At 51.3% G+C, this 25611-nt stretch overlaps 1 protein-coding gene across 6 annotated transcripts in view; it reads right to left on the reverse strand.

Moving 5' to 3' along the window:
• CUX1 (cut like homeobox 1) overlaps positions 1-25611 on the reverse strand; it is a 344154-nt gene that overhangs the window by 20455 nt on the left and 298088 nt on the right. Inside the window, exons 21-24 of one of the 6 annotated variants that reach the window (XM_031432652.2) lie at positions 17193-17495; positions 14888-15076; positions 10673-10937; positions 2931-5682 (exon numbers count right to left, since the gene is read on the reverse strand). The exons of 3 other annotated variants lie outside the window; for them this stretch is intronic. In XM_031432652.2, coding sequence (XP_031288512.2) covers positions 4965-5682; positions 10673-10937; positions 14888-15076; positions 17193-17495 — 1475 coding nt within the window. In that variant the 3' untranslated portion in view covers positions 2931-4964. Of the gene's footprint in view, positions 1-2930; positions 5683-10672; positions 10938-14887; positions 15077-17192; positions 17496-25611 lie in introns of those variants that run through there. 2 more of the 6 variants (XM_031432651.2, XM_064478636.1) reach the window with 2 other exon arrangements.

Here is a 25611-nt window from a genome sequence, read left to right on the forward strand (position 1 = left end):
CCGAGACCGCCCCTGCCTGCAAAGGAAACAGCTGTCAGAGCTTCAGGAACAGGTGGAAGCCAAGAGAAAAATCCCTGTGCCTCGCAGAGCACAGCTGTCTGTCCACGTTGTGCTCACAAGAGGGGAGCCGCCTGCCCAGTAGGCCGAGAGACACTCACGGATGCCACGCTTCTAGATTTTTCTCTACCCCGATCCCCCCCGCCTCATGGTTCTGAGGCGTGAGGGGTGAGCAGTGACATCAAGTGGGAGCATGGTTAGTGAGGTAGTCGGGGACAAATGAGGAGTGTGACAAGAGAGGACAGCCAGGAACGGAGCCAAACCTCCAGTTTGATGGGGCACGGCTAACAGCCCACCACGCTGGCCACACACGCCGGAACCTCGCCCTGCCTCGTCTCCCCCGCATGGCTAGCTTACTGGCCTCCGTAAGTAGTGGCTTGGCCCTTCCGACTCTCGTTTTTAAAGGCCCTGTAGAGAGGTGCCTGCTATAGTGCATTCAAGGCAAAGGCTGTTGTTCCCCAGCTCAAGATCTGAGTCACCATAACTGTGTCACTTTGTGCTAATCCCAGAAGGACGTGCATTATTCTTTCCCTGGCTCCTCTGTTATTTTCAGGGAGGCCTGTTTTGCTAAAAATCAGAGGAATGAAAAAACATTGCATAGAAAGTCAACAGAGTTCATTGATCACCCCTGCATGAAAAGACATGAGTTTGGGGGAACAAAGAAATCTCATCCAACTTAGCTGGGAAGGCACCTGTCTGCAGACTGAGCTGTCTGGTGACTCATGGCTCAATCTCTCAGGGTGCGACTGCTGGGTGATCTTAGGGTAGTTACTGATGACAGAGCTTGCGAACAACCTGCCCTCTGCCTGGTTTGCTCACAGCTGCAGGGCTGATGCAGCCCAGGGCAAGGAGGCATTTGGGTGTTTCCTTCTTGGAGCTGGTGGCTGGGCCTGGGGGTGGGGGTGGCTGGGGAGAGTCTCTCACAGCCAGAGGGAGCAGAGAGGAACACCTGACCTGAAGCTCCGTAGCACGCTGGGTCTGGCCCACCAACCAGCAGACCTGGCTTTTAAACTGGGAGAAAACAAAGATGCTCAGAGGAAGATGAGCAGGGAAGCATTTGTGCTTTGGAAGTTCAGGGAAACTGTCCCAGGGAGGCTGTGAACTGTTACCTCTTTGCCTCCATCACTTTCCCAGACACAGTGGCCACAGCTTGAGAGTAGTGACGAGTCAAGATCCTGGCATCTCCTGGAGATTCCTCCCAAGTCTCCGGACCATAAGCCACCTCGTGTTGTGATGTTCTTTGGGCAGGTGGGCTCTGAGCAAAACTGAGTGGAGCCAAATGGCTGGAGTAACCCTTTCTAAAGAGCGGTCTGGTAGGCAGAAATCACAGACATCCTGACTGATCCAGAAGTTCAAGGGAAGAGGTCATCTGGGAGCTAGGGGGCGCGAGCGAGCGAGCGAGCGAGCACGGGACCAGAACAGAACCTCCCCCCTGCCCCCCTTCCACCTCCGACACCACAAGAGAACGTGGGCAGGAACCGAGGGTCAAGAGGCTGAACGTGAACACTGACTGTATGCTGAGCCTCCACTTAGCCAGCGAAGTCATGGCAAAAACCGTAAGTTATGAACACTGCCTCCAATTAACAAAAAGAAGCCATTTAAAATGGTATAATGGAGCTTGTAATTAAGTGTTAGTGTTTTATACGGAACCGTTTTCCCCAGGGGAGAGGTACAAATCAGCTTTTTAAACTGATGGAGCGTAAAGAGGAAGAGGTCGGCTGCCTGTGGGAGCTGCTGCTTAGAACGCCAGCCAGCGGAAGGTAAACCCCACGGAGAGGACGCTGTTCAAGGCACTTGAATATTGCTTATCAAGATGAAAGATCAACCCTTGGACGCAAACTGAGGGGCGTAAGGAGGAGGGTGGGACACCCCACCTCTACCAACAGGTTTCTGTTATTTAGTGGCAGCTCTGAAAAGTATTACAGACAGTGATAGCTTAACACAAGAGATCACAGGGTTGGGATCGCAATAAAAAAAATAAATAGAGAAAAAATACAAACATGGAACTGCAAGCAAAATTTAACCAACTGATTGTATCGAGCACCCAGATGTAAGTCCGGCAAAAAAGATAGAATGGAAATCAGCAAAAACCTAGTTAAAACAACAACAACAACAAAAATGACTAAATTGCCTGGAAGAGCCAAAGTGGCTGTTTTAGACTGTTACTATTTGGCCACTAGGATGGACAGATTTATACTTTTTCGATTTCCTCGGATTTAACACCTTAGTGAATAACAGTCATGCCTTTAAAACGAAAACACTAGCCAGTATTCCCTGTTAACGCCCTGCTTTTCATTCTAATGAGAATCAGCTATTTGGAGATTCATCACATGTGCTGACAGAATTCCTCCTTGAGGTTTTCACGGAGAGGACACCACAGTACTGTTAGGGGCTCTGGTACTCACTGTCCTGAGGGTCACGAACGCAAACTCGTTCTTCTTAATGCACCCCAATTCAGCCAGATGTGAATCCGTTTTCCCCTTAAGCTCCTCCACCTTGACTTCTCTGCTCACTGAACCAGATTCCAAGTTCAGAGATGATATGCAACAATCAAAAGACAAACGGCCTGCCTCCCAGCCTCCTAGAGCCTTCTGAAAACTTCTTATTCATGAAAAGGCATTGTCTTTAGTGTAGTGACTCTTAAATTTGTGAAAACTTGAACTAAGTGCTGCAGTTGCAGGTTAAAAGACTGTAAATGAAATACATAATTTCTAAAACATCATGCAAGAAATGTGGTTTCACATCTTACAGTCAAAGTCCTACAAGTTAATTAATACAAGCACACTGAGGTGTCATAGCGGGAGCTTACCTTTAAAATTAGAACTCCCTCCCACCCCCCCAAATCAAAAAAAGGTAATATTAATTAAACTTAAGAAACAATGAATGCACCATTAAAATGTCATCCAAAGATGTTGACCTAAGACAAAGGTTTCAATGATACACGATACGGTCAAAAAGTTTTCAATCAGTAATATACAGTATGACAACTACATCTTGTAAATTATACCCAATACTGCCGGCAGTCTATCCCTCTAAAGAATATTTGCCCCTTTCATCCCTTCCTAACAATCAGATAATAAAATACAGCACCTATAAATAAGCAAAAAAAAATATATATATATACCGAAATCATCTATTGTTAGTTTAAAGATATGGCAATAAAGGAGTCTAAATTAGCAAACTTGTAGAAGCCATAACTGATAAAACAGCTTATTGAAAAAAGGTGGCAGTAATGCACTCTATGTGTGCACAGGTACTTAAGAAAATACACAGACGTATAAAATTGCACACACGCACACATGCACACTCTCATCCACCTCTGTTCTCACGCATATACACATAGGCGACAGGAGGAATCAGAGACAAGTTAGACTTTTGATTTGTACTTAGACTGCCCTAAACTGTGCATAAAAGAACGTTCCAAGAGGCAAAGTGAATGGAGGGCCAATGATCTGGTGTGGAAGTGAAGAGCATCAACGTTTTGGTGTGAGTTTGGGTCATCTCTACGGGGTTGGGAGCCGAGCCCAGACTGCCACGTTCTCTCTTCTGCAGGGAAGGAAGGAGGCTTCCCACGACGTCAACAGTCATCAGTGCTTGAGGTGGGAAGAGAGAGGGAGGGAAGGAAGGAGGGAGAGAGAGCGAGAGAGCGAGCGCTCGAGCGCGCCCTACCCAGGCCCAGGGAGCAGCGTCCCCTGGTGGGGCTCAGTCCATCAGGCGCCCTGGAGAGTGGTGTGAGGTGTGGTGCCTTCTGTGTCAAGGAAAGACTGCTGCCTACGAGATGGCGGGCCCGTCTGGCCCCAGAACTGCCTGCGGCGACCTTCGCGGCCTAACTCTTTCCTCCTTTCTTGAGACGCTCGCACGTGTGCAGACGCACTAACACAGACGTCGACACCATAAATTAAACAAAATGAACGGGTACATGCTACAGTTCTAACTTGTCTCCTACACCTCCGAGATATGAGGTCTGATCAGCGTGCTCTGCGGTTAGAGGTTAAAAAGCAGATTATAAAATACCTAGATTCGGATCTTTTCTTTTTGTCCTGATTTGGCCTAGAATGGAGTGTATTAAACAAACCCTGGTCAGCAAAAGCCCAGAGTCAGTTAAAGCTATGGATCAATGTGCACTACATGTCAGGATTCTATTCACGTACAAGAAAACACTACGTCAGCTACCACAAAATCAGATATTTTCCTGATGTGACTTTTCTTTTTGTTAAAAAATATGTGGAGTAAATGTGTTTTTATTTTAATTCAAAGTTTCAAAGGAGAAGATTCTTTACTTGAAAATATTTAGGAATCCAAACTAGTGTGTTTAGAGTCGGTTTGACTGTGCAATCTCTTAGTGGCAACTGAACAGCTACAAAAACTTTCTTTTTAAATTTTTCTGAAAAATCCCCCCCCACCCCTTTTTTCCTGGTTTAAGAAGATAATAGTGTATTATCGCTCTGAAGCCATTAGATGGCAGATAAAAAGCCCCCTTTTAATATGTGGGTTTGATTTTTTTTTTTAAAGCCCACACGAAAGAGGAGGGCACAAGGCAAAGCTGTAAGAGTTATTCCAGAACCTGTGGAAATCACTTAGGGCAATAAAAAAAACACTTCAGGGTACAAAAAAGCTCGACTACACATTTCCGTTTTCTTCCTTGAAAACACGACATAGATTGGGCTTAATGCTCCTTTGTTTTCTATATGCACCTTGGCCTATGGCGATTTTGCCCTGTGGCCCGCAGGGCGGTAAGTGCGCAACACGGTCCAGGCCGCGGAGTCGGCGCCCGCCCCTACCCGGCCCGCTTCGGCCCAGCTCGGCCCGGCTCCGCCCAGCTCGGCCAGACTCGGCCCGGCCCGGTCAGGCTCGGCCCCGCTCGGCTCGGCCCAGCCCGGCGGGACAGACGGGCGGGCGGCGCCCCCTCAGAACTCCCATTCGATGGGCTCCTCCCGGCTGGCGGCCTTCTCCAGGCGGTGGATTATGCTGTTCAAGTTCGCGGCCTTCTTCTTCCTCAAGGGGTTGTCTCGCGAGTCCCTGGCGCCCGCCGCCTCCGGGAGGCCGAAGAGGCTCTGCAGCGAGCTGGCCCTGCGGGCGGCCGCCGGCGCGCTGGTGCTTGGCAAAGCGGAACTCCTGTCGGCGCCGTCCCGGGCCCGGCAGGGGCCCTCCCCCGGCGGGGCGGCTGAGGTAGCGGCGTCCTCCCCGGCCGCGGGCGCGGCGGCGGGGTTTGGCACGGGCCCCGGGCCGTCCGCAGGGCCCTCGGGCGGCGGCGGCGGCGGCGGCGGCGGCGGCGGTGGTGGTGGTGCCCGGGGCCGGCCCTCGTCGTCGGCGTCGTCCGGGGCCGGAGTCCCCGAGGGCGGCGGCTGCGCCTTCTCCGCCGGCCGCGGCGCCTCTTCCCGCTCCTCCGGGGCCGCGGCCGCCTCGGCCGGCCTTCCCTGAGACTTGGCGGCGGCCGCGGGGCCGCCCAACTCCTCGGCGTCCGCGGCGCCCGGGCCCTCGGCGGCCTCCACGCCGTCGCAGCTGTCGCCCTCCGAGCTGGGCGCGGCCCGGCCGCTCCGGGCCGACGGCGAGTCGCTGGCCCCGGCCTGGCCCTGGCTCCCGGCCTGAATCTCCTCAATAAACAGTTCTCTGCGGATCCGAGACCTACGAGACACAAGCAGGGGCGCACCGTGAGGGGGCCGCTGCACACCCGCGGCCCAGGGCTTCCTGCCTTCTCGGTCCCAACCCCCTCCTCCACCGCACTGCCTCTCACAGTCCCACCCAGCCCCCCAACAGAACCCTAGCCGTGGGCCAAGCAGAGCCCCCGCTGTGTCCCAAAACTTGGTGCCTCTGTGGAACCTGTCCCTTGGCTGGAATGCCAGTCCCCTCTTCTCCACTAGGATGGACCGCCAGCGTTCCTTGTTCAATGGCACATTTCCTCCATCTCCATCCCAACCCACCTCCAACCAGGCTGTGAAAGGCAGGGTCCCATTCTTTGCACACCCCAGGCCTAGCATGGTGCTTGGTGTACAGAGATCAAGACCGACTGAATTAATAAAGGGAAATGCAGAATGAATGATAACTACTGCTTCCTCATCAGGACTTCGTAAGAGAGAACCATTTATTAGTCAGTGCCCAAAGTGAAATCTTCAGCGTCCAGCTCTGAGCCCCCATGTCAGGGCTGAGGGATTTCACCAAATTATGTGCTTCAACCAACTCCCTCCTCTGAAAGAAGATGACCAGGAAAGGGTCACTTTTGGTCAAATTGGGAGGAGACCAAGTAGGTGCTCCAACACATCAAGCATGTTCTAATCAAGCTGCCTTCAGCCTACAGTGGAAAGTGTGCTTCAGTACTTTGTTGGGGCTGAAGGCAACAGCTACAGAAGGACCCTGGCCTTCCCTGCTTTGGAGCCCTGGGTGATGTCATGAAAGGGCTCTTGTTAAGTCTGTTTAATTTTGTGTCAGAATTTCTTTTCCCATCATGCTCATAGTCCTAGGCTCAATCAGAAGTCTCTAGGTGTTTCTTCCAAAGAGCTGAAAAAGTCTCTGATAGCATGCCAACTGTTAGTGGAAAAACATCTTTGGGGAGATTAGCAGTAAGCCCAGTGTCTTGCAGAAACTGGGCCTGCAGAAAGCCCTTGGGTGAGGCATGCATGAAAACATTTTCTGCAGTGCGTATAACTCAATAAAGGTAACATTTTTTGAGAACCACTATATGCCAGGTCTTTTTTATGCTAGATATAGGGAGTGCTGGAGCCAGGGATAATATGGCTGTAGTTTAGTCCAGTGTATCAGAACTCTGGTTGTGGATATCTGGCTGCACAGTTTTTTGCTCCATACATAGGGTGAGCTCTGACCCTTGTCTGAAGATGATTCCTGAGTCAGAGCTGCAGGGGGAGGTCCTGAAGTCCCCCAGAAGTTCCCAGCGGGTAACAGAAGACCTTCCTTCCCTGGGGCTAGCTTGGGAGCCCATGAAATGGCAACTCCTGTCGACAGGCTGCTGGGAACTTTGCTAGAAGGGTGGACCTGCTCTTTACTGGCTTTCAAGCCTGTTGGCAGCTAAAAATCCAGTTGGGGTGAACACCCAGTCCCATTCCACCTTGGTTGGGGAGGTGGGAGGCTAGATAGGCAGGTAAGGGTTTGGTTCTGTCCAGGCAACAGGCCCATCAAGGGCTCTGAGTCTCAGGGGCAGCCTGGCCCAGAACGGAGCACAGGCTTTTTGGAGCCAGGCAAACCTGGGTTTGAAATCTGGCTTGGTCACTCATGAGCTGGGCAGTTTGCACAAGTTCCTCAGCCTTTTTGAGCTTCAGTTTTCTTATCAGAAAAATGTGGAGAATAGCATCTTCCTTGTAGAGATGTTATGATTAAATATTAACGCATAAAATAGGGGACACAAAGTAGACCAGAAAAAAAAAAAAGGAACTATTCTTACCATCTAGCTGCCTTTTGAGTGACAAAATCCCTGTTGTAAGTGTTTAAGGCTGAGACAGAAGGACTGAGGGAGGGAAGGGACAACTTCATGCCTGGGGCCTGGGATCCAGGCTGCCACTCTCCCAAGCTCGGCTAACGTGTATAACCTTTCTCTGTAAAATAGGGCTGGCATCACTGCACTGACTGTGATCAGAGCAGGTAATGAGATAACATCTGTAAAGCTCTTGGCTCAGTGCCTGGCACGTGTTATGTGCTTGACAGACATGAGACGTCATCGTTCTTAGCCTACATTTGTCTCCATGTCCGTGAGGAAGATCATCTTCTGCTCTAGAAGGACTAGGTCCCAGCTGCAAATCTGGTTTTCAGACAAGTTGTTCAAAGTCGATGGGATGCCACGGCTTTTAGTACTTGGAAGAGGTTCTACTGGGTGGATCTGTTGTTCTCCAGGAGACCAGGTGTCCTGGGGTAGGTTGTTCCAGCATTCCTGGGGAAATGGTCACCCTAAAATACTTCTAGTTTCCCTGGGGTGAAAGGATTAAAGGAAGTAAAGTTTTGTTTTAAAATTTTTAAAAGTTTCCTTTTTAAAGAAAATTTTTGTTTTTTTTTTTTTGTGGGGGAGGTAACTAGGTTTATTTATTTATTTTTATTATTGTATTTTTAACAGGGGTACTGGGGATTGAACCCAGGACCTCCTGCATGCTAAGCATGTGCTGCACCACTGAGCTATACCCACCCCCCTACCAAGTTTTATTTTTTTTTGATGGGGGCAAAAATGGAGCCCAAGCATTACTCCGAGGGTTCCAGTGGTGCAGTAAAAAATAAAATCAGCTTCTGTTTAACTCCTGCGGAAAGGAACTAAGGAACTGTCTTCTCACTTGGGAATTAAACACATTCAGTGGGTGTGTGCTGAGAGCGACTGTGTGCTGGTCCTTGTGCGAAGCTCTGTGGGGAATACCAGGAAAGCTGCTCTGTACTGAGAATTTAAGGGGAGAGCTAAAGCCAAGGAGAGAAGGCTTGCTCAGTTGGAATCTCTGCACTTTTCCTTTAGGCGACCTTAGGCAAGTGACTTCCGTTCTTTGGGCTTTATGCCCATTCTGAATGACCCGGTGCCACTTCTCATCCTGCCTATTTTGTGGTTTATAAAATTCTTCTCTAGTTCAGTTCTTCTTTTAAGACCCTGCACATATCATACGTCTTCCGGGAGAGTCAGCCAGGTCTCTGCGGGTGAAACTAATTTCTGCTCCCAGAACGTGGTGCTCCCATGTGACCTTCCCAGCCTGCTTTGCCGCGGAGTTGTTTGACAGGAAGCATTTATTGAGCATCTACTGTAGATCTGAGCTCATGACTAAGTTTGGAGGTTCTAAAGCTACTCTGTCTGTCTCTCCCTTCTCTCTTTATGGTTGAATTTGCTTAAACGTACAACTGAGGCATCTCCATGACGACCAGCTGACCACCACGAGACGGCATTACCATGGTTGTCAGGAGACCGGCAAGACAAACCCAGGGAGTGTGTGCCCTGGTCAGGAGGCAGTGATTGCCACTTAACTGAGGCCTCTAGGGGCATCTGGAAGAAAAGGTGGCCCCAGCAGGGCCAGGGGACATGACTTTGGAGATGTTTTGTGTAACTGGTAGCACTTTTACCCAGATAAACTCAGCAATCTACAGCTTCATGCACTTCTGTCCAGAGTTAGGATACTTGCGTTAAAATGGACATAACTTGCAGAAGATTGGAAAGTACACATTCAAATGCACCTTTGTGTCTAGAAGGTGAAAATGGGATTGCGTAACACCGGCAGCGAGAAGCTCCGGTGGGCCTCTGCCCATGTTTCCATTCACTCTCCATCACTGCACCTGCTCACTACTCTTGACGTTCCTTCCACATAGAGGGAGCTCCATCACCGTAACTGCTCACCTTGCCCTGCCTCTGTTTCTATCTGATTGGTAAATTTAGGATGAATAAGCTGGTTGTGCTCAGCTTGTGTACGTTTTTTGTCTTCTGGGGAGCCAGCCCACACGTGGGTAGGCCTGCCTGGGGCCAGCGCTGCCATGATGGACACATCTGCCCGGTTCTCAGGGTCAGGGAGCAGGCCTGTCTGGCTCTCGCACTAAGCTACATCTGCTAACATAGCCTTCATCAGCAATAAAGGTATTATTTTGGCTCCTATCGAACATTTAAAGAATGTCCAACTTGTTCAGAACCTGGGAGGTTTATTGGGCCCTTTCAAAAACTCCAGCAGAACCTATCAGATGAGGCCAGGACCAGTTAGAGACAGCTCCTCCCTCCAGCCCTGACTGTCCATGACCTGCTGTTACCAGCCACTTGTTTCAGGTGAGGAACCGTGAGGGCTCCACCCGCACTGGCTATCCATGTGTACTTGTCATCTCGGTATAACCAGGGGCGCCTACCCCAGTTTTATGGAGCCCTAGAGGAAATGATCTGATGAGAACTAGTGATTGAGATGGCCACTTACGGGGCATTAAACAGGCAGGAATTTCCATGGGGCCGCTGGGAATTCTTGGTTTCTAGCAGCAGGGAGTCTTCGTTACAGCTGTGATCAACAATTCATTATCTGTCAGTGGATTTCCATTATCTAATCCAAATATTTTGTCCCAGCCTGCTTTGTTCTACAGGCAAGCACTGGGCCCTTCCCTGCTTAGGTCAGTTTGTTTTTCATCTGTAAAATGTGGATAAAACTGTATCTCCTATATAGTTGGGAGGATCAAGTGATACCATGTTGGTTAAAACACGTAGCTCAGTGTCTACAGACCTAGTAGATGCTCAATAAGTCTGCACCAACTCATGACTTCCCCAGAAGGAAGGGTCTCACACTACTTATTTAATTACAAAACTAGTCAAACTCATTTGGAAAACAATACAGTAAAAGACCCTGAGAAAGAATCCAAAAAACTGCTACTGTGGACCCATACGTGCCCACACTCTCCCTTATTAAATGATGTCTCTGAGAGATTTTTTTTTTCTGATCCAGAAGATATGGACTGTCCCTACCTATATGACTCCATCTTTGGAGTTGAAAATGCCAATTTAACATAAAAGGCCAACAACTGCCCAAACACCAAGTTCTCAGTCCCTAGCAGCCAGGCCACGTCCCGAGACCGCCCCGCACAGTTCCTGAGCTGCCAAGCAGGTTGGCCTCGCCCCGAGCGGGGGCTGGAGGCGCCCCTCCGGGAGCGGTGGCTTCCTGGGCCGGGGGCACCACCGTACCTGTAGTTGTGGAACCAGTTGATGACAGTGCTGGTTTTCAAGTTGAGCTGGGTGGCGAGTTCCTCGATGGTTTTTGGTGACGGGTATGGCTTTTGCTGATATGCTCGTTTCAGAGCTTCTTTCTCTTCAGGAGCCAGCACCACCCGCGGTTTCTTCAGCTGGTGCTGGGGCTGGGGGCTGGCGCCCTGGCTGTAGTCGATGCCAACGGAGGGGGGCTCGCAGGGCTGGCTGTCGCTGACCGAGCTGTGCCGCCGCTTCATGTAGGCTGAGGGAGGGGAGAAGTCAGACTGAGGTGCAGGCCTGGCCGGCAGGTCCACCCAGGCCCCTGACCCGCGTGCGACACGGTGTACCAGCCGCCCCCGTGACTTCTGGGTAGATTGTGGCAGCTGGCTGTGCCTCTCTCCTCCTCTAAGAGCGTCTCAAGACACTTGGACTAGAACCATTCTGAAACCCAGCATGCTCTCCTCAAGGCCCCGCTCTGTTGTACTGTGGGTCCCCGTCTGTCCCTGCAGGAGTGCCTGTTTAGTGGGACACGGGGATAGACAGATGGCCCTATAGAGGGCAGTACGGAGGCAAGCACAGGGTGCCCCGGAGGGGAGTGCTGGTGGGGGTCGGGGAGGCTTCCTAGGAGATGTGATGTGGAAACTGAATCTGGAAGGACAGAGGGATGAACCAGAAGAAAACAGGCAGTGAGGTAGCTGGTGGGAGGCTGCTCCAGAAAGTGGGGAGGGCTTGTGCCATTCATGTGTCTTTTCACTGTGGACAAGGGTTAGGAGGAGTGGTGGGCAGCGGGCTGCGACAAGGTTCAGGGACCTCAGGGACTCCGTGTGTGACTGTCCCTTGGGGATGTGCTGAGTGGGCTGCGAGGTAAATGGGGGGGTGACTCCTGGACTGTAAGTCATCTACTCTGTCAGTGCTGTCTGTGCTTGTCGGCTCCCCTCTGCTGTTAGGATCACTAATCACCTACTATGCTTCAAGTTAAAACCATCCAGACTTCTTGAGCAAATGAATCGTCTATAAAGGTCATTCTGGTGGACTAGTTTGGAATATGGTTTGGAAATTCCTTAAATCTTCCTAAAACCATTGGAAGATGAGAAATAATATCACTGAATTCAAATGGCACGGGGCAGTAAAAGTGGTAGCATCAACCAGCAGCTAAAATTCATCATTTAATCCCCCCAGTTACGCTGTGGGACAGAGACCATTCCCATTCCTATTTATCGATGAAAACACTGAAGCCGAGAGAGGTTCCACGATTTGCCTGAGCTCACACAGCTAGTAAGTGACAGAACTGAGGTCGACGTGAGTCTGTTCTGGGCAGTCTGCCTCCCCTGCCCTGCCAGGGGGTGGCCAGTCCAGCGGCCCTGCCTCGGCATGGGAGCAGGGCCTGAGGCTGTGTCTGTGGGACCCGCGGGAAGCCAGGGAGACGCACTTCAGCAGCACTGCCACTCGAGTCTCAAATGTCACAGAAGACTATTAGGGTCCATGTGGCCACCATGGAGAGGAGCCCAGCCCACGAGCTAGCTAGTGTGTGTGTCTACGTGCTTGTAGCTGTGTGAAGAGGTTGGTTCAAGGGCCATCTCATAAAGGGAACAGAAAGCAGAGGGCAGACCAGGGTAGAAAAAAAGCCCAAGTTTGGATTCCTGCTTATGCCGACTTGAAGTCAGGTAGGATTTACAAGAAGGAAAGAAAGGAGAACAATAAAAGATTCACGCTAAAGGGGGAAGAGTCACAAGCTTTATGGGAGGGAGGGCAGCACGGCCCACATGTGCACCCTGTAGCCAGGAGTACCGAGTGCGGAATCTGTAACCTAGTTCGACTGGGAGCATAATTTATTTTCACCTATTTTAAAGGGATTCAAATTATTTTAATGACGCTCATTTACTAAGCACTCATATGTGCTGGTGGTTGTCCTGGGTACCTCATCCTCACAACCTGAAAGTGTTATCTTCATTTTATAGATGTAGAGATTTAGTCTCAGGAGTTACTTAATGGGCCATTCTATGATTAGAACTCAGAAACAAGTGAGAAGCAAATCTTCTCCTCCCAAAATTAATATAACAGAGTCAGAGGCCAGAAAGAGACGAGCCTGGTCTGTTCAGCCAGCCCCCGGCACTGGGCGGATGACCAGTAGTCTACAGAAATCACAGGAAGCCCTGTGCGCTGGGTCACCTGCTGCTATGTCTGCGGGGTCAGGTGCCTTGGTCTCCTGCTGGGGCTGGTTAGTGAGCATCCGCATTAGGGAGAGAAGACGATGGGCCCGCAGCTGCTCAGGGACCTTGGGATGTGCGGAGGGGCCCTGGCCCCGTGGAACCAATAACTCTTTGGTAACACAAGATGGCGCTCAGAGCCTGTGCAGAAGGGGAGAGGAGGCCTAGGGAACCCCCAAAGATGTCCTTGTGGGGGCTGAGGTCCTTTTCTACTGGCCCAGGAGGAAAAACACACCAGCAGGTGGTCAGGGGGTGACCTTCGGAGGGCTGGGTGGACGTGCAGAGCTGCCGTCGGGAGGCAGCTGCAGGCCCAGCAAGCTCGAGGCAGGAGGGCGCTGCCTTTGGACAGCGTGCACACAGCTTTCAAACTGCTTGGGTGGGCGCTGGTAATTGTTGAAATTTGGTGATGGATATATAGGGTCCATTCTTTCTATGTTTGCGTCTGAAATTTCCCATAATAAAGAAGTTAAAGAGCTTTGGTGGGGGCACTACATGGCACCGGGCCTCGGGAGCATGCAGCAGGGCCTGGAGCTGCACATCGGAGGGCGGACAGGGCAGGAGCCCACCGGAGGGCCTGGAGGGAGTGGAAGGCCACTGCCTGGGCACCTGGTCCCAGCGTGGCAGGCACTCAGCACAAGGCAGCCAAACATGTATGTGTCCGAGGGTGCCAGCTCTGAAGTCTGACAGCCCAAGTTTGGATTCCTGCTTATGCCGACTTGAAGTCAGGTAGGTTTCATAATGCCAGAGCCTCATTTTCCCTGGATAATGACATCTATACTGGGTGGAGGTATGTGGACTGAGTGAAGTCTGCAAATAGGAGGTACTTAGGAACTAGAAGCCTCTATTGTCATACCAGGCCAGCCCCACGGAGCTGGCATCAGACACCCTTGCTTCTTGGAGCTCCAGCCCTTTCCTTGGTTGGGTAGAACAGTGATGTTCAGCTGGAGGTGAATAGCAGACACCCCTGGGGAATTCAGAGGATGCAGGCCTGGGCTCCACCCACCCCCTGGCTCAGATGTGATGGGGGTGGGGCCAGGCACCATCATGCGGTGGTTGGGTAGGGGGTTGTGATGCCCACCCTCTAGCTGAGGTCCTCTGCAGAAGCTGACTAAGGAGGGCGGTCACAGAGTCCTATGGCCAGCCCGGCAGCTGGAGCCCACTCTCCACATCTGAAGGATTCAGATTCAGCCACCAAGGGAGCTCACAGCACTATAGGTGACCCAGGGCTGTCCCCTCTGATGGGAGGACTCCCTAACCAGGAGCAGCACGTCCGAGGGCCAACCAGGAGACAGAGGAGGCGGCACTTTCTGCCGCCAAGGAAATCCTTTAGGATTCCCTCCTGTGTTGTGGCCCGTGGAAGAATGTTGATCAACACTCAAGGGCTCCGGGTGTACCTGGAGAAAAGCACTGCGCTTGGCCCTGCAGGAGGCCGTACCCGCTAAGCCCCAGAGACTAGGAAGTAACAGCAAGAGAGAGGTCTGTTCTGGCAGGGATCTGCTCTGCCATTCTCCAGGCTGGGCGACCTCCACGGAGGCAGCTCACTTCTCTCAACCAGAGTCTCCTTAGCTACAAATGCATTTTTTTAATGACCTCTTTGATAGGATTATATATGGAAGACCCTGGCATGTGGTCTGTGTGCAATTAAATGTTGTAATACCTCACTCACCCAACAGAAGAAAAGACAACAAAGGAACGAACACTCAGTGGCCTTACTCTCAATAAGAAGAGAAAGATACACTGGCCGCCAGGGTGGCTGAGGAATTATCAAAGTGCCTCTAGGTGCTAAATGTCTTTGGGTTCAGGCTGCTAGGCAGAAAAAGCCACAAATCTTCCCAGTCCTTTAGGTACTCATCGGTGGATGACTGTCAAAAAAATCCTTTGCCCTGCCTTATAGTCCCTTGGTCACGGATCAATGTCCCTCATCAGCTCGGTGTGAAGGCTTTAAAAGCAACCACGCGTTTCTAAATGAGAAAGCAATTGGCCAGGGCAGGCGGCAGGGAGTTACCTTTCTTTTCCATCCGTTTCATGTCCATCAGCTTCTCCACATTGTTGGGGTCATTCAGCCACAGCTGCATCCGGACAAAGGGCTCCCGTCCCTTCAGACTGAGCTTGTGCCAGGGCTTTGGGCGAGCAAGGAGGTCGGAGACGGAGCCTTGGGTGAGCCCTAGGATGGTCTCCCCGAATAAACGCTGACCTGGAGAGAAAGCAGGACCGAGAGAAATGTCATTGCTGATACCCAGGGATCTGGCAGGACAAGTATGTGTCAAGGTTAAAAATCAGAAATGGGGGTTGAAGACCTAGAGTCTGATAGGCTGGGTCTTGGCTTAGAACAAGCACTTCATAGAAGCACTTCCTCAACGAGACTTGTGACAGACTCTGTTGGTGACTCTTTCATTCTGCTGACACACAAGGTTTCTCTCAAAAAAGCCTTTGGGCTTCCGATGAACGGAGGCCTGGATAACACCTGCGGCGTTCATCAGAGGTGGTTCGCCCCACACCGAGCTCAGGAGGGTAAGCAGCGCGTGGGAGACCTCTCCTTCACAACCCAAACCGCAGGGCTGTCTGCACCGGCTCCTTTCGCCATTAGCAACGTTATCAGGTCTTGCTGAGAAAACAGGCCACTTGACCCAGGGTCACAGCAGGAAAGAGCAGGAGAAAAAGCTCCTCAGCTCTGTTTTTCTGAAAAGCAGGCCATTTCTGATTCTAAAATCTGTCCCCGCCATCCAAGCAGCTTTTGCTGACTGGAGCTCAAAGTGGACCAAGACCCCCTCCTCTGAGGCCGCGGCCAGAGGCCTGCTCCCTAAGCTGATCAGAGGGTATTTCGCTCTGCAGGGCACAGCGGTGATGGTCTGCAGTGTTCGTGAGGCTTCAAAAGGAAATTTCTCTTCTCTGAGAGCTATTCAGCTGCAGGTGAAGAGGGGCCACCACTTTTAAAAGTACAAATGGGAATCAGACACTACCTGAAGGACCTGACGGGAGAACTTCACTGAACAAGACTGCTGAGTGGAAACGCAGGCCGGGACCACGGAGGCCAGTGTCGGGTTCCATAAAGTGTCTAGAACACGACCCCGGCTCTGCGCCTCAGTGCAGGGGACTGTGGGTGACGGCTCATGCCCTGCACCTGTGAGAGGGAGGCACCCCTGCCTGTGCTCACAGGGTGGTGGTTAAGGCAGGGGAGCACTGCCTTGTAAAAAGCAGGACTCCAACTAAAAGTTTACTGCAGGGGAAGCTTTGGATTTGAGAAATTAAATTTTTTTGGTATCAGTCATTTTAAGTGAGAGGTACATTTACTGATTTTGTAAACCTATGGTTTCTCTGCTTCTCAAACTCTTAATTTAGCCTAAAGACATCGTAGGTCTTTGTTGTGGCTGTTTTAATTTTACCCAATTCTAATCTGGTAGGCAAATCTCACTTCATTCCAAGGAGCTTGTTATGTTCAGGAAAGTGATATATATGAACAGCTAGTTACTATCTGCTTGACCCACCCAATTGCATGGGGGGGTGGAATCAAGTGATTATTCTTGGAAAATTATTTGTTTTACGTTTAGAGGTTTCACAGCAGTGGCTCTCAATTGTTTTGGAGTCACAGACCCATTTGAGAACCTGAAGAAATCTACCGGCCCTCACCCTTTAAAATGTGCACAGACACGTTCTGCGTGTGACTTTTAAGGGGTTGACCCATGGACACCCCATGACCAGGTCAAAGGTTAAGAGGATGCCTGGGTCTTGACCAGTTGCCTTATTCAGCCATAATTTGGCCCCCTTTGTGTCTATTACTCCTCTCAGAGGGAAGGGGGGCCAAGCCGCCTCTTTTCTGGAGAAGCCAAGACCCGCTGGAGCAGCCACAAGCCTGCTTCTCATCTCGAAATCCAGGGTGACGCTGCCGTGGAGGCTTTTCTGGAAGTTCCTGCTCCAGGAGGAGGGAGTCACCTGCCTGCTGGGGAAGTTTCACCCCTCAGATTGCTGATGTGTCTGCCCAGCAAACCTGACCCCATCTGTCGGGCTCCTTCCACGACGCCATCCAGATGCTGCCGGGCCCCTGCCGATGCCACCCGGCTCTGCCCCGTTGAGGACCTGGGGCTTCACTGGGTGGTCGGAGCGCCTGGCCTGGCCGGGTGGGGCTGACCTGGGAACTCTAGCCCGCTGTGAAGCCTTAGCGTTGACAACTGGAGGACTTTTAGGTTCTTTTTAGGCAGCCTGTGAATGTTTAAACCCTTTGGCTGAGAGCCCCTCTCCCCCTATTCTTCCTGAAACTCCTGACAGGAGACGACCCGCCGCTTCCTGACCTCGAGGCTGGGGAGGGAACATACCGAGGTTGTTGTCGGTCAGCACCTCCTTGACCCTCTTGGTTATGCCGTAGGTGTCCAGCTCTGGAGACATGGCCACCAGCTCTTGAATGCTGAGCGCTGAGTGTCCGGAGAGAGGCAGTGGGGTGGTGGGCTGAGAGTCTAAAGCGGGCTGGTCGCTGGGTTCGGGCGGTTTGCCATCCTTACTTGTTTCAATGGGGGGACAGGGCTGCTGGACCAGTTCAGTCAAACTCTTCACTGATTCGCTAGAGCTCATCGGTGATTCGGGCGCAGGGCTGCAGCTGGCAGAGGTCTTCGGAGTGCTTTCTGCAATTGAAGCACATGGAAAACCAAGGCTGAATATGGCTGTCTCCCCACGGACGTCCACTCTCCTTATCTGGGAATTACTAATTAAACGCCTGTATGAGAAGGAGGCCGTATGGCAGCCTGTGGATCTAAATGATTGTATCATGGCTTTTTAACTGAGAAGAAATCTCTCATGTTCTGTATTAAAAAATAAAAACTAACAGCAATAGAAGGAAAACGAGGGGTTTCAACAGGTTTCTGAAGGCTCAATAAAGGGCATCTTGTTAAAAAATATGTCCTATTAATCATATGCTCTTACACTCCTGTTTTCTTCCAGGGGAACCCCATAATTCTGTAATTCAGAAGCACCTTGGCTAGAATATAATCTGCATACTTTTTTGTCCATAATTTCTAGCATGAAATGGACCAATTACTTTCAGTGAGGACTGCCTATGGTGTGGTCACCCCAGCGATGAAGACCCTCGAAGAAGAGGCCTGAAGCCTTGGCTGCAGGTCCCGGGCCTCGAGCTGAGCTGGGACCCGGGTCAGTTCTCCCTGTGATTCCAGGAGGCTCCACGGTGCCCGCCCTGGAGGGAACCCACAGAAGAGGAGCACCGCCCTGCTCTCGTCAGATCCCGGGACGTGCCTCTGAAAGCGCCGCTCTTTGCGCGCCTGCACCACGCTGTCCCTGCCACAGCAGCGGCAGCCAGGTCTCCACGCTCTCCTTTCTGCTGTCTTGCTGCAGGTGCCTGGTGGGGAGTGCCACCCGCGCTCTGTTGGTGAGTGGTCCCTTCTGCCTCTCTGTTAGCATCACCCTGACATCCATTCTAGTTTTGGGGTGCCTGGAATAAAGGTTTTGGCCATTTCTTAATTTCCAAATAGAGAAAGAATGTCCAGGAGGAAAATGCAAAGTGATCTCGCACTGTGGTCCTACCCACGAGGGAAACCTATCTTTGGCTCAGTGTCTGGGTGAGATCTCCCACCATCCCTGCTCCCACCAGGCACGGTGCACGGTGAGACCCCACAGCGCCATGTGTGAGGGGCCAGGACAGGCGCTGTCATGTGGGTTCTATGCCCCTGGGGCAGAAAACTCAGAGGCCAGGCCACGCAGTGCACATTACCATATGTTTTGTATAAATACCTACAAAGATAAAATCCCAAAGAAAACACACGGGTGGTCCCCAAAATACTCATTACCTGACTAAACAAAATTTAACTCTAAGTAATAACTGAATTTCAATTGACCATGTAACTGGAGTGTCCTTTGCTGGACACACTCTATCCAGGATAACAACCTATTCTGAACTCGAGAGGATGGAAAATGTATTCCAAGTACAAGTGATATTTTGTATAAATACCGACAAAGATAAAAATCCCAAATAAAACAATTGCAATTCAACCGATAAATTCATCCATTGTCCTAAACTGGTACAGAGTTTCACCATCACATAAAGCTGTGTCCTCAACCTGGAAAATCAGGTTAAAAACAAACAAAACACTGGTTTGTGAAAGATGTAAAAGAGGCAGATGTAAACGGCAGAAATGGTCCATATAAATCTTAAAGGCAATGTGAATCCTACAAATCGGATTTCTTCTTTCTGCTCACCTCCAGGTCATCATACAACTGGATATAAAACCCAGCAAATGTTATTTTTGTATCTGAAGCAGCAAAGGAATTGTACTGTAAATTTGCCCTGATTCACCCATGCGAAGGACCAATTTGGCAGACCATCCATCTTGCTCACCGTATCCTGTCAAGGATGGCATGAATCCCCTACATGATAAACAGATTCCTTCTCGGGTTGGTGTCCTTTAACCCACAGCAAGGTCAGAATCATGGCTGCCTGGAGAACACACTGTGAGGTGCTGCTGCCCGAGCGCCATCCCTGTTTTGTTCTGGGCGCAGGTGTAGGTGGGTCCCCCTGAATAACTCCTGGGGAGGCACTCTTCCCTTCCAGGCATTCTCAGCAAGACACTCACACGCATTTTTGTCAGGAAACCCCCCGAGAGAACTGAGCCGAGGTGTGTGCCGCACATTACTGGTGTCCCTCTGGGCTCCCGACCGTGACTGCAGACAGAGGCAGACCCCCAAGAGCGAGACCCCACTGGGCCTTGAGACATACCACGTGCCTTGTATCTGCACCTCTGCTCTGAGCCTGTGTCTAAACTGTACCAGATGAGTGACAACTGTTCACTGACAGACACACGTGCTCTCCGGTCACTCACTGAGAGGACTGGCCCATGTTTTTGGAGACACCGGGACAGATACAACAGGAAATGGGACCGCTGGACACACCACGAGTCCATATGCTCAGAACATCACATTGGAGAGAGTCATTCTCATTTCTCTAGAAAGCTATTTCTGGAAAGCAACACAAAACCAAACCCATCAACCAGCTCCCACTGCCCCCTGGCGAGGAGGCTGGGCCCCTCGGTGCCAGGAGGACAGGTGCCCATGGCTTACAAGACAGAAGAAGAGACATAGTCAACAGAGAAGGAGAAATATTACTTTCCTTTTCCAAAAAGTAGCAAGTGGAGACCTCTGGTTAAAACAATACTTTTGGAAAGAACAAGGCTTTAGGCTCTCTGTGTAATTAAAAATAACTTAAACAAGAGAAAAAGGAGGAGCCCTGGGCTTGGCACTAGGGCACTGAGACTGGGGATGGGGGCCACCTCAACGAGCTGGCTGTGCCAACTTGTATGAGATTCTTAACCTCCTGGAACATCCTGGTTTCCTCATCTGAAAAATGTAGACAGGGCTGTAGTGAGACATGGTCAGTGCTAAGTAAATCTGAATTTGATGTTTAAAGAAAAGAGAGTAGGTATTAAACTGTACTGGAACATACTTGTCTATGTAACGATCCCCTACAAGCGTGATTTATTGCTGCTGCTTCCACAGTCCCGGGCACAAGACAGATGCCGGGGACACTCAACGGCTACATCTCGTGTGATACCATTTAGATGACATTCTGGAAAAGGTCAAACTATAGGGACAGAAAACAGATCGGTGTTGCTAGGAGCGAGGGGCAGGAGCTGACTACAGAGGGGCACGAGGGAATTTGGGGAGGATGATGGAATTATTCTGTATCTTGATTACCAACATGCATGGAACACTTCGACGAGTGAAGAGTGAACGTCCCTGTATGTGAATTACATTTCAATACCAACTTACCTAGGACAAAAGTGCCAGCAGAAAGAATGAATAAAGATGCATTATTCCGTCATTCTTTCTCTCGTTCCCTAAGTCTGTTGAGGCAGGCCAGTGGGACTACGGCAGTGAACCGGCCAGAGGTGACCCGCCTGCTTGGAGCTCACACCTTGGAGGGGAAGTGGCTGTTGAACAGAAGTTCCTCAAGGATGATGAATGTTCTGATGGGAGACAGACGGGGAGATGGGCACACAAAGCAGGGGGTGGGGATACTGATGTGGCCTGGGGAGCAGAGACTCCCTGGGAGAGTGACATTTCAGGGGGACTTCAGGCACGAACAGGGAATTAGCCAGCTAAGCTGGGAGAAGTAGGAATGAGGAGGAAGGGAGGTAGATTGTTCCAGACACCAGATGGGTTTGAGGCATCCATAAAATTGAGTGTAGCAAGAGTATGAGGCAGAGAGAGGTCCCCAGGGGCTGGGTTGTGCAGGGCCTTTGAACTGGCTAAGGTGTCTGTTTTAATTTTTGTGCAGTCAGGAGCCAGGGCCCATTCATACAATACACCACGTCCCGTAAACAGCGGCGAGAGGGTCAGGAGCCACACGTACCAGCACCCAGAGTGTAAGGGTGAGCCTGCGAAGCAAGGTGCAGAACGAAGCTGAAAGCCTGCAGGCACTGTAAGCTGCATGTGGCTCTTAGACACGTGGCGGGGGTGTAAAATCACGTGCAGGAATGGTAATGTGGAAAGTCAGGGTGACGGCAGCTGACTTCCAGGAAGAATGAGATTAGGGAGAGGCTAATGTTTTATTTCTTTCAAAAATATAGGATTGAATTATGACCAAAAGTTAAGGTTCAAGTTGGGTGATGGGTACGTGGGCAGGTGGCTGAGTTATTCTGTAAGGTCATGTTTGAAATAATATAGATCTAACATCGAAGAGTAAGAAAGTAAACAAGTTCACTGTTGCTTCTGTACAGAGAATGAACTTGCCAACAGCATGGCGGGGACCGGGAGGTCGCTCAGGGTAGGGGTCAGATGGTGGCTTGAAGAGGGTGGGCAGGGGGGCGGGGAGAAGTACTCCGGTTCTGCCCGGGCTACTTGGTGCGTGGAGTGTCATTCCGAGAGGGGGTGCCCTGCGGCAGGGACATCTTGGGGAGAAGGGGAAGATGGTACTAAGAAACCCTGCTCTGTCATCACGTGTAGCAGCATCTCCTGCTTAAGTGCACATTTCTCATGCTCTCGCCATGTGCGCTGAGGCTCACGGGAATGAACTGCTTCACCCTCACCGCCTTACAGTGTGAGGTAGGCACGTCCATCTCCCTCACTGGGCAGAGATAAGATGTCGTGCCCAGAGCTGTACAGCCAGGAACCTGTCAGACGTTCTGTATTCTAAACAGCCCACCTGCACGTCCGGGCGGTGCCCACACCCCCTGCACCCGCGTGGCCGTTAGTGGCAGAGCGACTGGGCCACATTCCAGGACACTGTCTCTCTACACTCCACGGATCAAGGCGTGTGAACCTCCAGGACGTCATGGCGAGGCCCGAGAGCCAGCCCACTGCTGGGGTGAGAACGGAACCAAAATGCACTTAGAACCTTGTCTGAAGGGCACTTGCACACTGTTCATTCAGTTCTCGTAACAGTCCTGCGGTGGAAATAGAAACCTCGTGCTCCTGGCCAGGAAACCGGGGCTCCGACAGGGAGCGTGACTTGGCCCAGGGCGCACGGGTGGAGCGAGGATCTGACCAGCTCAGGGCGGAAGGCCTCCACCGGCCAGTCACTGTGGTATCACAACAGGCTGCCTGCCTTCATTCAGTCTCTCTCTCATTCACACATTTTTAAAGCACCTGCTCTGTGTCCTGCACTCTGCTCGGCAGCAGGCATAAGAGAAATTAGGTACAAACCTTGCTTTCAAGGGGTCTGCAGCCTGCAGGACTGGGACAACTGAAAATGTGTAATTTGCGTGAAAAGCCCAGCTACACAGTCCATCTATCCAACTCTGACAGCAGAAGTAAGGGGTTACATTTAAAAAGTGATCTGTGGATTAATTTTGGGGGGAAGGCTTTGCATCTTGCAGAATAGTGGCCCGGAGAGTAAGATGCAGAAAGCACAACAGGGACTCAGGGCCTCGGAAAGACCAAGGCTCTCAGGAACTTATATAAAAGGATTATGAAAAATACCATATCCCCCAAACAGCAGGCAAACAACAGCTGCCTTAAGTTTTCAATAGAAGCCAATTGAAAATGCGCACCCGCCGTAATTTTCAGAGACAAATCTCTCTGCAGTTTATCCGATCCTCTGTTTAAATTTCCATACCCAGCCCTCAATCTGCAGTAATAATAACCCAAATTCCATTTAGTGTTCATTTGAGCAGTCAGGATAAAGTCATTTCTTATTATCTCCCCACTGTGCAAAAAACAGCTTGAAGGTAGGAAGTCAGCAAGCATTTTCACCAAAAAGTAATTATTGTAAGTGACATTTTTACTGCTGGCATGCCATAAGGCGAACTGTGCATTCAGAAGGACAAGTTGCTGAAACAAAATGACAGGGTACTCTGTGACATTCTGACAAGAACCCAAACATTATTTAACTGGCGGCTGGTCTGATGCACCACTTCTCATTACGGCCACAGTTTAGGCTCCGAGCCCGTGCCAAGCCAGGAAATTCCAAGTGACTACAAAGACAGACAAGTGTGGAAGACTGGAGAGAGGAGGCCAGGGGAGCAGCAGGGTCACAGCCTGGCGCATGTGAACTTGAATGAGGGAGGGAGGAAATCAGAGAGCAGAGGAAGAGAGTGCTGGGGAGGCAGATGGAGATGGGGCCCGAGGGGGGACAGGCGCCCTGGCATGGAAAGTGGCGTGGCCATGCAAGGACATGCAGAGGTTCTGGAATGCCTGGTGCTGGCATCCTTGGTCCAGTGGGGGCTCTGGTGGCCTGGAAGGACCCTGCAAAGCTTGAGGGCCTTTCCAGCTGACAGTGATGACAGCTTCAGGAGCCACTGCAGGGTGACCACCGGCCTGGAATGCTCCCTAGCCAAGTTCAGATGTGGGGATGGTGATGGGGACACCGAGACTGAGCCGACACGTGGGGACTCTCGTCGGTGCATGTGGTCTCCAAAGAGACCCCCCAACCTGGGGGTTTGCGGCTGATGGGCCTCTTTAGGAATAATGAGCTTCTGTGCGTCAAAGGTGAAGAGCAGCCTAATTTGTCCTCCTGTATTTTAATGCCACACAGTGACGTGAGCCCCTCTCTCTGACATCCCTGAGCACCGAACCTTTCCCCAGCTGGTGGCGTCGATGACTCCCGACTCAGTCTCTGGGCAGATACGCATGGCCCTATCAGGACCACCCCCACTATTTCTCCAGCCACGTATCCCCATTAGACACAGCCAACGTAGATATGTGGACTCTTTTGCTTCTGACTATGAGTGATCTTTTGACTGATTAGCGGGGACTTAAAATCCGTGGGTACTTTGACAGCCATCACAGACACACAGGGGCTTCCATACCCCTCCTACCACAGCCCAGACATTTCCCAGCTAGAAAGGAACAAAAGCAACCTAACAATATACTAAGGCACATTAGAGCACCCAAAGTGGCCCCACCACAAACAGCCTTCTATGCGAGGGCCTGCACCTGACGCCAGCAATGGAGAAAGGGGAGGGGCCTCCCTGCCCCTGGCCCCACCCCCAGGGGCCCAGGCGGGTCTGCCCTGTCCCTGGGAAAGCCAACCCCCAAAGAGGTGGTGGCATCTGGCTTCACCGAAAATCTCAGCAAACCTATCAGATATCTTTACTTTTCAATAGTAAAAATGAGATACGAGGTGAACATTTTTCTTTAAGTCTGCCTAAGGAACTCTTAGTGACTTAGAAGCCAAAGTAGTTTATTTACTAACAAAGAAAACTTGTTTAAAAAAACTTGTTTCTATTTAACTTGTGCCATTTCTAGCTGACCTCCCCAAGCTTGACTTCCAAGCCACTTGAAAAGAGGGCCTGCCTTTTATTCAGTAAAGGAGCCCTGAAAGTGCCAAGCAGGGTACTTGGAGGTGGAGGCACCTGGGGAGCCAGGCAGACATCACTGAGCAAGTCACTGTCCCAAAGACGGCTGTGACACTGGAGCTCAGGCTGAGGGGGAGGGAACAAGAAAGAGAAGAGGGGGGCGGGTCACACACTAAGAAGGTGGGACTCTAACCCAGGGAAGGGACTGAAGGAGGGGAGGGCCCCAGCCGGACATGCGATCAGGAGAGAGGGTTCTGGCTGTACTATAGATAAAGAGGTGATCTGAGATCTGGGCCAGGGTCGGGCTGCGGGAAAAGAAAGAAGGAAACCCAGAGATGCTTAGGAAACGTGTGCGCGCGCGCGCATGCTTGGGAAGAGTTGTAAGAGGGACAGGAATCCAGGTTCCCCCCCGGGTCAGGTGACCATGGAGACGGTGGCGCTTTCAAAAGGAACGCCAGAGGGAGAACGGTTCTGGGGAGAAAAGGCTGAGCTCAGCGTTGGCTGCGTTTCATCACAGGGGATGGGGATGGCGAACCCGTGAGTCTGGCGGGATGCTGACGATGGAGGTTGGCACACGAGGGAGGAGGCAGACGTGGGTTCTCGGCGGGTCACCTTCGCCTGGCACGCAGCATGGGACGCAGGGGATGTGAAGGCGACAGGCATCCGGGGGGCTCCTGCCATCAGGCACCATCCTGTGCCACCCGGCACTTCCCTGACTCTTGGTATGGCTTCCCCCCACACTGGGAAAGTCGACCCTAGCAGTTCTGAGCTGCACCTGGGAAAGCTGCCCAGGTGATGTGCGCCTGAGCCGGGGAGCGCTCACCTGAGGGGTTGAGGGTGGGCACTGTAGGGGATTCGAGGTGTAAATTTGCTCCCCCTCAGGTTTCCATTATTTTTCTTGTGTATCTTTTATAAGCTCTTAAGGAAATACATCAAAAGTGAAGTTTGAGAATATTAAAAACAAAAAACCTTACATCACTATTCAGCTTTGGCAGTG

The sequence above is a fragment of the Camelus dromedarius genome, chromosome 24 (genome assembly GCF_036321535.1).
Source record: "Camelus dromedarius isolate mCamDro1 chromosome 24, mCamDro1.pat, whole genome shotgun sequence".
NCBI lineage: Eukaryota > Metazoa > Chordata > Mammalia > Artiodactyla > Camelidae > Camelus > Camelus dromedarius.